The sequence below is a fragment of the Melanerpes formicivorus genome, unplaced genomic scaffold (assembly GCF_026170545.1).
Source record: "Melanerpes formicivorus ecotype bairdi unplaced genomic scaffold, bMelFor1.0.p_v2 SCAF_225, whole genome shotgun sequence".
In the NCBI taxonomy this organism is placed as follows: Eukaryota; Metazoa; Chordata; class Aves; order Piciformes; family Picidae; genus Melanerpes; species Melanerpes formicivorus.
This window is the reverse complement of record NW_027142577.1, coordinates 141,165-152,056: the sequence shown is the minus strand read 5'-3', so window position 1 is coordinate 152,056 and position 10,892 is coordinate 141,165. Positions and strand designations below refer to the sequence as shown.

The following is a 10,892-nucleotide window of genomic DNA, read 5'->3' as shown; positions in this document are numbered from 1 at the left end:
AGCAGCAGGCTGCAGGCTGCCGCGGGGCAGGGCTCACTCCTGGCTGAGTGGTTCCCAGGGCAGCCTCACCTGGGCTGCAGAGGACAGGGCAGCTCTGTTCCTGCTCTGGAGTTCCACTGCCCACTCTCCGGGGGGCAAAGGGCTCTGGGAAAGGCAAAGAGGCCATTGGCACCCAGCCAGGCTCAGGGCAGAGGCCACAGGCAAGGTGCAGCTGCAGCCATGGAGCAGGGCCCACACTGGGGAGCACAAGCAGCTGCTGGCAGCTCTCTCACCTCTCAGCTCCCTCCTGCTTCAGGGCAGAGGCTCTGCAGTCCACAGGGAGCCTGGGCACAGAGGGTGTCCGTGGGGCACAGGCCAGCTTGCAGGGCCTGCAGGCAGGGCAGAGATGGTTAGTGCCAGGGGGGATCCTGACTGCCCCTGGCACGGGGCTGGGAGGCACCTGGGTGCTGCGTGGCTCCCTCCCTGGGGGCCAGGGGTCGCACTCGCACCGTGACGGCCACGGCGCCCTCCTGGGGGGAGGGACCAGCACCATGGCGGCGACGACGACGCAGGGCTGAGGGCACTGCCCCTGGGGTCCGCACAGCACCGCTCCAAGGACAGCACTGGCTGAAGAACACAGCTCCGGGCTCCAACGTCCTGAGGGCGCACTCTCGGGAGAAAAAAAGGTCAGGCAGGGAGGGGAAGCGGCGGAGGGGGAGCCGCAGGCTGGAGAAAGCCTGGACACCCCCAGCCCCCCACCCGGGACCCTGCTCCCACACCCCCCCTGTGGTAACTCCCACCGGTACCCCGAGAGCTGCCCTTCCAATACCCTCCAGCCCTACAGGTTCCCAGCGTCTGCAAGGATCCTACATCACCCTGGGGTCCCCACAGCCACCCTAACGCTCCTACAACCGCCCCGGGACGCCCCCACATCCAGAGCCCTGATCCCTGATCCCCAATCCCCTCCCCACGCCCACATCCCCGGCCTCTAGCCCTCCCCGGCACCCTCCCCAGCTTCCCCCCGGCGCTGCCACCGCCGCCTCCAGCACTCCCTGCCTCCCCCAGCCCCCGCTCCCCGCAGCCGTCCCCATCCCTCTGCCTCGCCGCTCCCGGGGCCCCAGCGCTACTCACCGCCGCCTGCGCCGCAGGGCTTCAAACGCTGCCGCCGGACACGCCCCCTGCGCTCACTGGCCGGTGCCCGAACGCAGCCCCCCATTGGCTCTCCAACGCCGACAGCCCCGCCCCCTCCCGCCCGCGCAGAGCACCATGGGAGCCGTAGGCCGCCGGGGCCCGGCCGCCATCTTTGCCCTCAGCCCCAGCCCTGCCCTGGCAGCTTCTCCTCCCAGCTCCCTGCCGGCAGCTCCGGCCCCGACCAGCCCCCGCGGCCAGCCCAGCGCCGCCTGCCCCTCAGCAGCGCTGAGAAGCCAGCACCGGGCACCCACCAGGGCCCGCACGGGGCACGCCCAGGGCTGTCCACACCTCCCCAGGGGCTCTGCTCTCTCACCCGGGGCTGGAGGCACTCTGGGGCTGCTCCTGCTGCGCTGCTGCTCAGAGGGCCTGAAGGATGCTCTGGGGCTGCAGAGAGAGGAGAGAAGGGCAGCAGGCAGCGCCGGGCACACCCAGGCCCTGGCAGATACCTGCTCTATTGCCCTCCCCCAGCACCAACCATCCCCATGGCAGGGCTCTGCTCCAGCTGGCACGGGGCTGGCACAGCAGCAGGCTGCAGCCACCCCCAGCACCAACCATCCCCATGGCAGGGCTGTGCCTCCAGCTGGCACGGGGCTGGCACAGCAGCAGGCTGCAGCCACCCCCCAGCACCAACCATCCCCATGGCAGGGCTGTGCCTCCAGCTGGCACGGGGCTGGCACAGCAGCAGGGCTCACTCCCAGGGCAGCCTCACCTGGGCTGCAGAGGCCTTGGCAGCTCGCTGCCTGCTGCGCAGCTGGGGGATGCGGCTCCGCTGTCCACCCCCGGGGGGGCAAAGGGCTCTGGGAAAGGCAAAGAGGCCATTGGCACCCAGGCAGGCTCGGGGCAGAGGGCACTGGCAAGGTGCAGCTGCAGCCATGGGGCAGGGCCCACACTGGGGAGCACAAGCAGCTGCTGGCAGCTCTCTCACCTCTCAGCTGCCTTCTGCTTCAGGGCAGAGGCTCTGCAGCCCACAGGCAGCCTGGGCACAGAGGGTGTCCGTGGGGCACAGGCCAGCTTGCAGGGCCTGCAGGCAGGGCAGAGATGGTTAGTGCCAGGGGGGATCCTGACTGCCCCTGGCACGGGGCTGGGCCCTGCCCTGTCCCCATTTCCAGCTCTCCTCACTCTGAGCTATTTGCAGAGCCCCAGAAGCAAGGAGGTCTCCCTGGGGGTGTCCTGCACCACCAGGGCCAGGTGGGGCTCAGCCTCTGCACAGCCACAGGGCTCCAGAAGAGCCAGAGCCTCTTTGCTGCACCAGCCAAAAGCCACCCCAAAGATGCCCAGGCCCCCAAGGGCACAGCCCTGACCCCCAGTGCCAGGAGAGCAGATGCCCAACCTGCTCCCAGCCAGCACTCCTGAAGCAATCTGGAGGATGCTCCAGGGCCAAAGGGAGGAGCAGGAGCAGGAAAAGCTTCCCTTGGAATGCTCTCTGCCCTGTGCAGCCGTGCCCAGGGGAGCTCAGCCTGTGCCTGCTGGCCAAGTGCCTCCTGCCCACCCTCTGCCCTCCCCAGAGCTGCAGCCATCCCCACAGGAGGCACCCAGCCATGGAGGGCAGGATCCCCAAAGCCACAGGGAAGGCCCCAGGGCAGCACTCACTTGGGCACCGAGAGGGCATCCTGCTTGTGCTGCCAGCCTGGGGGCTCCAGGCCCCTGCAGCCCAAGGGCTCAGGGCTGCTGCCTGAGGCTGGCAGCCTGCAGACCTGGTAGGTGACATTGAGCTCATGGCTCCTGGCAGCAGCTGCAGCCCTGGGGCAGAGAGAGACAGAGCCAAGGAGCAGTCAGGGGCTGAACCTCAGCCCCTGGCACCCAAGACAGGCTCAGCACCACCAGCAGCACCTCTGAGCCCCCTCCTCAGCTGGGGCACAGCCTGGGGGGAGCTCTGGGCCAGGCAAGCTTTGAGGCAGAGCTCATCCCTGGGGCAGCTACGTGCAGGAGGAGGGGGCACACACTGTGCCAGGGCAAGTGGCACACAGGGGGGCCTTCTGCTTGGCTTTTTCTCTTCAGCAACCCCTGCCCAGGTGAGCTCAGCCCACTGCTGCCCACCCCCCAGCCCTGTGCCCCCTGCCCACCCTCCCTCCCCACAGAGCCGCAGCCACCCCCCCAGGAGGCACCCAGGGGGTCCCCAACCCCGCAGGGAGGGCCCCAGGGCGGCACTCACTTGGGCACCGAGAGGGCATCCTGCTGCCGGAGGAGGTCCTGGCTGGGGGGCTCCAGGCCCCTGCAGCCCGGGGGCCCAGGGCTGGCTGAGGCTGGCAGCCTGCACACCTGGTAGGTGCCATCCAGGTCAGGGCCTGGGGGCAGGGCACAGCCCTGGGGAGCTGCCAGCGGCGCCAGGGGCAGGCGGCTCCGGGAGAGCCTCTCCGGGCACAGGCTGGAGCCGCAGGGCCAGGCTGGCAGCGCCACAGGGGCTGGGGGGGCTGCAGCCGGGGGGCAGGGGCTGGGGGGGCTCTGTGCCGCCCTGGCAGCCTCTGCCGGCTGCCCACTCGGCCGCCGGCGTTTGGGCCGCGGGGAGAGGCTGCAGGCAGAGGCCGGCTGGGCAGGAGTTGGCATCTCAGGGGACCTCCTCCTCTTCCCGATGGGGCTGAGGGCCAGCAGCCTGGCACTGCTGAGCGCAGCCAGGTGCTGCCAGCCTGGCAGGGGAGAGCTGGTCACGGGGGCGCCAGGCACAGCCACGCAGCTCTCGGCTGGAGGAGCAGAGCAGAGACCGAGTCAGCTCCCTGGCTGCAGCTCCCAGGCCCTCCCCCCCTGCCCCCCACCCCCCTCAGCTCTTTGCTGGGACTGCCCCAAACCACACCAAGCCCAAGAGCCAGCACCAACCATCCTGGGCCCAGAGCAAGTGCCCCGGGGCAGGGCCTGGCCTGTGCCCAGCAGCAGCCTCTGCAGAGCCAGGCTCTGCTGCTGGCCTCATGCATGGGCACCGAGGATGAGGAGGAAGAGCTCAGCCCTGCCCAGACACAGGCTGCCAGCAGCCAGGCCACAGCTGGGCTGAGCGGGGCAGATGCAGCCCAGAGCAGTCACCCACAGGAGATAAAGGCAGGCTCAGCCCCCACTGGGTGCCAGGGCAGGAGAAACTTCTGCCCCTGCCCTGTGCCCACAGCTGGCAGCTGCCCCCCACCACCCCCCAGCCCTGCAGCAGAGCCTGGGACAGAGGAGAGAGAGGGCACCAACCTGGATCCTCAGCAGCACTGCCCTGCTGGCTCCTCTGGGCTGGGCTGGCCCTGCTGGCCTCTGCAGCCCTCCCTGGGGAGGAGGCCTGCTCCTGGCTGGCAGCAGCCTCCTGAGGGGCCAGGGGCTGCAGTGCCTCAGAGGCCACAGCAGCAGCAAGGAAGCTGCCAGCCTGGGGCAGGGACTGCTGCTCTGGGGAGGAGCTCCTGGCAGCAGCTGCAGCCCTGGGGCAGAGAGAGACAGAGCCAAGGAGCAGTCAGGGGCTGAACCTCAGCCCCTGGCACCCAAGACAGGCTCAGCACCACCAGCAGCACCTCTGAGCCCCCTCCTCAGCTGGGGCACAGCCTGGGGGGAGCTCTGGGCCAGGCAAGCTTTGAGACTGAGGGGTGCCCAGGCTGGCACTGCAGGACCTGAGCTGGGAGATCACCTGTGGGCTGCAGGGCACCCAACAGCAGCCCCAGAGCTGTGCTGGGCCTCAGGCACACAGCACAGGCAGCCTCCCTCGGGAGACCTTCCCCCTGCCAGGACATTGGGGCACAGACAGCAGCAGGTGGTGCCAGGGCAGCACCTCGGGGAGCAGAGGCAGCAGCAGAGCCCTGGGGGAGGCAGCTCCAGGCCTGGCAAGAGGCACTGAAGGCTCTCAGCTGCTGTGCCTGGAAACCTTCCCTGCTGACCCTTCCAGGGGAGCTTCTCCCCTGGGACTGGCTCTCTAGGAGCCAAATCCCACCTCAGAGGGCAGGCACTGCTCTGTAAGCCAAGGCCTGGGCCCTCCCCCACCTCCAGCACCCTCAGGGGGCTGCACACCACAGGAAGGTTGAAACTCTCTGAGCAGCCAGGAGCAAGTGGCACAGGGAGGGGGCACAAGGACACTCACCCCTCTGGCTGGCTGGCAGTCAAGCCCTGCAGGAGGGGGGCTGCTTCCTTTGCTTCCTGCTGCACATCTGCCTGCTGGCTGGCTGGGGCAGACCTTTCCTCTGCAGCCTGCAGCAAGCCCCCAGAGCAGCATCAGGCCAGAGCTGAGCTGAGCCTGGGCCCCCAGCTGCCCCTTCCCTGCCAGGCTCAGAGCTTTCTCCAGCACTCCACAGCCCAGCACCTGCTGAGCCCAGACCTCCCAGAGCAGCTCAGCTCCTGCCCTCTCCCAGCCTGCCCAGTGCAGCCCAGCAAGGTACCTGAGCTGGGTCCCATCACCAGGCCAAGCCCTCCTCTCACCTCCTCCAAGGCCAGCTGCAAGGCAGCAGGACACCCAGCTGCCAGCTCCTGCTGCTCTCCAGCACTCTCCCCACCAGGGAGCTCCAGGCACGCCTCGGGCACAGCCTCCTCCACCCTACACAAGTCACAGCAGCAGCCCCTGAGCCAGGGAAGAGCCTCTGGGGAAGCCATCCCTTGGCCTACCAAGGTTTGGGATGGAGCCAAGGGCAGCTTTGGCCTTTGTCCCCCAGCTCTGGGGGCTGCCAGGCTCCTCACTCCAGCTGGGCAGCGGAGAGGCTGTGGCACAGCAGCAGAGCAGCTCAGCTGCGTCCTGGCAGCCACTTGGGCTGCAGCCAGCAGCCAAACTCTGCAAGCTCCTGGCCCTGGGGGACCCCAAGGTGCCAGCCCAGGCTCCCTCCCTCCTGCCCAGCAGCCTCACCTGGGCAGCTCCAAGGGGCTGGAGCCGAGGGCAGGCAGCGGCTCTGGCGCCTGGCTCTGTGCCCCGCGGGCACCATCCTCATAGGCACGGAGCTTGGCCTGCAGCTCTGCCACCTGTGAGCAAGGGGCAGCCCTGGCTCAGAGCATGCCCTGAGCCCCAGCAGCTCAGCAGGCTGGGTGCCAGGCAAAGCAGAGCCGCAGACAGAGCCCAGCCCTGCCCCCGGCAGCTCACCTCCGCTCTCAGCTGCGCACACAGCACAACGTACGGACAGACGTGGGAGTCCGGGCTCGGCAGGTTGCTCTTGAGCTGCGGGGAGAGGGAGGAGCGGAGCTGAGAGCAGCACCGGGACAGCTCCTTCCCCTCCGCTGAGGCGGCAGCGGGGCAGCTCCTCAGCCTGCCCTGGGCTGGTGGGGCCCGAGGGGCTGCAGCTGACTCTGAGAGGGGCTCCAGAGGCAGCCCGGCTGCGGCAGGGAGGCGGCAGGGAGGCGGCAGGGAGGCGGCAGGGAGGCGGCAGGGAGGCGGCAGGGAGGCGGCAGCCTGCCCCAGGCTCCTTCCCGGGCAGCCCCAGCAGCTGCCGGCCGCGGGGCGAGGTGCTCACCGAGACCTGGATCTCCTTGGCCCTGCTGGCATACTTGAGGGTGTTGAGGGTGTCCTGGCAGCAGAGCGGCGAGGGGCTGAGGGCAGCCAGCATCAGGGTGCGGCAGTTGCCGCCGATGGAGTCCTTCAGCAGCCGCGTCAGCTTGCTGTCCCGGTACGGGACGTGGCTCTGCTTGCCCTGCCCGGCACAGCGAGGCTCCGCTCAGGGGCTGGCCCTCGGCTCCCAGCCCCGGCCAGGCCCAGCCCACGGCAGCTCTGCCGTGGGGACGGCGCTCAGGGCCCCTCAGCGGCAGCCTCACCTTGGCCCCAGCCAGCGCCTGGATGACGCTGAGCAGGGCCAGCAGCGAGCGGTTGATGCTGGCTCCCTCCCGCAGCCGCTCGCCGCTGGTCTTGGCCACCGCGGCTCGCTCCGAGCCGGCCAGGTCGACCAAGCTCATCTTGGCCACCCGCACGGCCCCAGCGAGGCCCTCGGCGCGGTCCTGCTGCTTCACGTAGACCTGGCAGGGCACACAGAGGGCAGGCTGCAGCTCCGCAGGGCGCTCGGGCTCGCCGCTCGCAGCCGCGGCAGCAGCCCTGGCACGCCGGCCCTGGCACAGCATCGCCGCCTGCCCCCCTCCGGGCAGCGGTGCCAAGGGCTGCCCCAAGCACCACCCCTCACCTGCAGCACGGCGTGGGAGCGGGAGGAGGAGGCGTTGGCATCGGTGGCATGCTGCGTGCGGTTCCTGCTGCCCCCGAGCAGCATCTGCAGGAGCTGCTCTGCCGAGCTGGGCTGGCGGGGAGCAGGCAGAGGGCAGGGATCAGCGCAGCCCCGGCACGGGCACCGAGCGCCCACAGGCTGAGGCCTCCTGCGCCCCTGCAGGGCTCCTCTGGCCTCGGGCTCAGCGCTGCTGCCAGCCGGCACCCACCCAGCCGGCACCCCCGGGGCCCCGCAGCCCCTGCCCCGGGGCCCCGCAGCCCTCCCCTCCCCCTCCAGCTCCCCCGGTCCCAGCTGGCACCCCTGGGGCGGGCACAGCGCTGCCCACACCTTGTGCCTGCTTCCACCCCCACCTGCTGGATGGAGAGGCCCTGAACCACAGCTCCTCTCTCAGGATCCTCCCGGATGGGCAGAGGGCCCTTGGGCTCCAGCAGGTCACGGATCTGCTCGTTGTAGACCTGCAGCAGGCAGCTCCAGCTCAGGATGAGGCTTGGGGCCCCAGAGGGCAGCAGGCAGAGGAGCTTGGGACCCCAGGGCCTGCTGCCCACCCAACAGCACCTCTGGCACCTGCCGCCAGCAGGAGCAGCTGAAGGTGCCCTAAGGCAGGGGACAGCTCAGGAGGCTTCAGCAGCCAGGCACTGAGCCGCTGCTCCTCCAAAGGCCTTGCAGCCAGGAAGCCCTCATTGCCCTGTGGCCCCCAGCTCCAGAGGGGGCAGGCCAGCAGCACCAGCCCAGCAGCCTGGCCAGGGGCAGCCTGCTTCCAGTCTGGGGCTGCCCTGGGCACAGCTGGCAGCACAGGGGTAGCCCTGGCACTACAAGCCCAGACCTTGGAGGTGGTGGCCTGGCAGCAGGAGGGGCACAGCTGGGCACAGCCTACCTCCAGGTAGGAGACCAGGACCTCGCAGCTCTTCTGCTCCTGCCTGGCCTCCAGCCTCCTGAACAGCTCCTCCATGGTGAGGTAGATGATGCCAGGGCTGTTCTCCGAGCCCAGCATGGTGTAGGTTTTCCCTGCTCCGGTTGCTCCGTAGGCAAACACTGGGAGGAGAAAGGGAGGAGCCCTGAGAGCAGCCTCCATCGACAGCAGCACTGGGGGGATGCTGCCAGCTCTGCCTCAGCTGGGGACACAGCCCCAAACCCAGCTCCTGCTGTGGGGCACTGCTGCCTCCCACTCACATCCTGTCCAGCAGGGCCCCCGGGGCCCTCTGCACCAGCCTGCTGCCCAGCCTGCACAGGGCTCCCAGCTGATGCCACCCCACAGGCAGGACTCCACACTCATCTGGGCTTGTCTCTGCTCTCCTCTTGCTGGCCTGGGCCCTGCCTGCCCCCAGAGCCCTCGGATGACATCTCCAGGCCAGCACTGGCCCTGTCCCGGCCACACTTGTCACGGCCCCAGCTTGGTGCCAACAACAAGGTCAAGGCTTTCTCTTTCTGCAGAGCCGCTGCGTCCCCACTGCTGCCACAGCCGCTCAGGGCTTCTGGAACCAACCCCCAGCTCTGCTGAGCCCACCCAGAGCAGGGGCAGATGGGCAGGAGCTCCTGCAAGGGCCAGAGCAGGCTGCTAGGGCTCACCAGAGCAGTTGTAGCCGTCGAGGAGAGTATCGACCATCTGGCGGGTGGTGTGCTGGAACACCTCCTCCTGGGTGGCCTGCTCAGCAAAAACCCGGTCGAAGAGGAACTTCTGATGTTTGCCTGGGTTCTTGCCGCGGCCAGCAGGCAGCACACCGCCGGAGGCACCAGGGTCGAACAGGAGGGTGTGATGGTCGACCACCCTCAGCAGCGGGTGCTGCGCGGCTCCCTCGCCGGGGGCCGGGGGTCGCACTCGCACCATGACGGTCACGGTGCCCTCCTGGGGGGCAGGGGCCGCCGCCATGGCGGCGGCGGCGACGAAGGTGACACAAGGCTCAGGGCACTCCCCTTAGGGTTCGCACAGCACCGCCACAAGAAAAGCACCGCTCGAAGGAAAGCGCCGGCTGAAGAACACCGAAGAACACAGCTCTGGGCTCGAAAGTCCTGAGAGTGCACTCTGAGAAGAGACAACAAGGGTCAGGCGGGGAGGGGAAGCGGCGGAGGGGGAGCCTGAGGCTGGAGAAAGCCTTTACCTCTCGAGCCCGGAGCCTGCTCCCGAGCCCTGCCTGCCCTAACCGCCGCCGCTGCCGCCGGGGCTGCCGTTACACCCCCCCCAGCCCTGCGCCTTCTCCCCGTCCGGAAGGAGCCTGCATCCCCTGCGGGTCCTCACAACCGCCCCAACGCTCCGACCCCACCGCGGGTCCCCAGAGCCCCTCCACAGCCTCGGCCGCGATCCACCGGCCCCGGCCCCGCCACGCTCCCCCGGCCCCGGCCCCCGCCACGCACCCCCGGCCCCGCAAAGCACCCCCGGCCCCGCAAAGCACCCCCGGCCCCGCAAAGCACCCCCGGCCCCGCAAAGCACCCCCGGCCCCGCAACGTTCCCCCGGGCCCCGGCCCCGCAACGCTCCACAGCCTCGGTCCCGGCCCCGCAACGCTCCACAGCCTCGGTCCCGCAACGCTCCACAGCCTCGGTCCTGGCCCCGCAACGCACCCCCGGCCCCGGCCCCGCCACGCTCCCCCCGGCCCCGCAACGCTCCCCCCGGCCCCGGCCCCGCAACGCTCCCCCCGGCCCCGGCCCCGCAACGCAACGCTCCCCCGGGCCCGGCTCCGGCTCCGCAACGCTCCACAGCCCCGGCCCCCGCAACGCTCCCCCGGCCCCGCACCCAGCACTGCCCAGGGCGCTTCCACCGCCACCTCCCGCAGCCCGCCGCAGCCCCGCAGCCCCCACAGGCTGCCCCTGACCTTGCAGGCTGTCCCGGATCCCGCAATGCTGCCTCAGCCCCGCAGCCCGCCTCAGCCCCGCGGAACCCGCAATCCTGCCTCAGCCCCGCGGAACCCGCAATCCTGCCTCAGCCCCGCAGTCCTCCCCTGCCCTTCCAGGCTGCCCCCGGCCCCCGCAGCTGTCCCCATCCCTCTCCCGTAGCCCTTGGGGCACCGGAGCGCCTCTTACCGCTGCTTCCACCGATGAGGGCTCAAACAGTCCCGCCGACCACGCCCCCTGCGCTCATTGGTCAGTCGTCGAGCAGAGCCTCCCATTGGCTCTTCAGCAACGCGAGCCCCGCCCGCTCCCGCCCACGAGCCCCGCCCGCTGCCGGCCGCTCCGCCCGCGAGCCGCGGCCGCTCCGCGCAGTGCACCATGGGAGCTGTAGGCCGCCGGGGCCTGGCCGCCATCTTTGCCCTGAGGAGCCAGCGCCGGGCACCCCTCAGGGCCTGCAAGGGGTCCCCCGCCCCGGCCCCGGCCCCGGCCCCAGCGCTGCCCACACATCGCCAAGGGCTCTGCTCTCCGAGCCGGGGCACGGAGCACTCTGGGGCTCCTCTCGCTGCGCTGCCGCTCAGAGGGCCTGAAGGCTGCTGCGGGGCTGCCGAGAGAGCAGAGAAGGGCAGGAGGCAGCGCTGGGCACAAGCAGCAAACGCAGCTCCGCTCCTGCCGGCTGCCACAGTCCCTGTCCCGAGCAGAGGCTTTGCTTCAGAGGGCAGCTGGCAATCAGCTGCTTAACCCAGCCCCACGCTGGCCCCGAGCTCCTTGCCCAGCTGCTGCTCGTGGGGCAGGAGTTGCAGTAGGGAACCAGAGAGCTGCAG

General features: G+C 70.1%; 1 protein-coding gene across 3 annotated transcripts; it reads right to left on the bottom strand.

Annotated features, from left to right (window-relative positions):
* Nucleotides 1–1,028: 1,028 nt before the first annotated feature.
* LOC137458134 (kinesin-like protein KIF18B) lies at nt 1,029–10,136 on the bottom strand. Of its 3 annotated transcripts, XM_068169821.1 has the most exons (16): nt 8,817–9,414; nt 8,125–8,282; nt 7,601–7,705; nt 7,212–7,322; nt 6,853–7,050; nt 6,555–6,731; nt 6,188–6,262; nt 5,957–6,069; nt 5,539–5,653; nt 5,204–5,310; nt 4,333–4,553; nt 3,323–3,848; nt 2,761–2,910; nt 2,096–2,191; nt 1,880–1,967; nt 1,449–1,554 (listed from the first exon to the last, which is right to left on the bottom strand). In XM_068169821.1, exons 1-16 carry the CDS (start codon nt 9,115–9,117, stop codon nt 1,528–1,530), a joined length of 2,568 nt encoding a protein of 855 aa, XP_068025922.1. In that variant the 5' UTR covers nt 9,118–9,414; the 3' UTR covers nt 1,449–1,527. The 3 variants fall into 3 exon arrangements, with proteins under 3 accessions (XP_068025921.1, XP_068025920.1, XP_068025922.1); XM_068169820.1 differs by lacking the exons at nt 1,880–1,967; nt 2,096–2,191 and adding an exon at nt 10,056–10,136 and having other exon boundaries at nt 1,029–1,554; nt 8,817–9,270; XM_068169819.1 differs by lacking the exons at nt 1,880–1,967; nt 2,096–2,191 and having other exon boundaries at nt 1,029–1,554; nt 8,817–9,270; nt 9,347–9,420.
* Nucleotides 10,137–10,892: the final 756 nt, after the last annotated feature.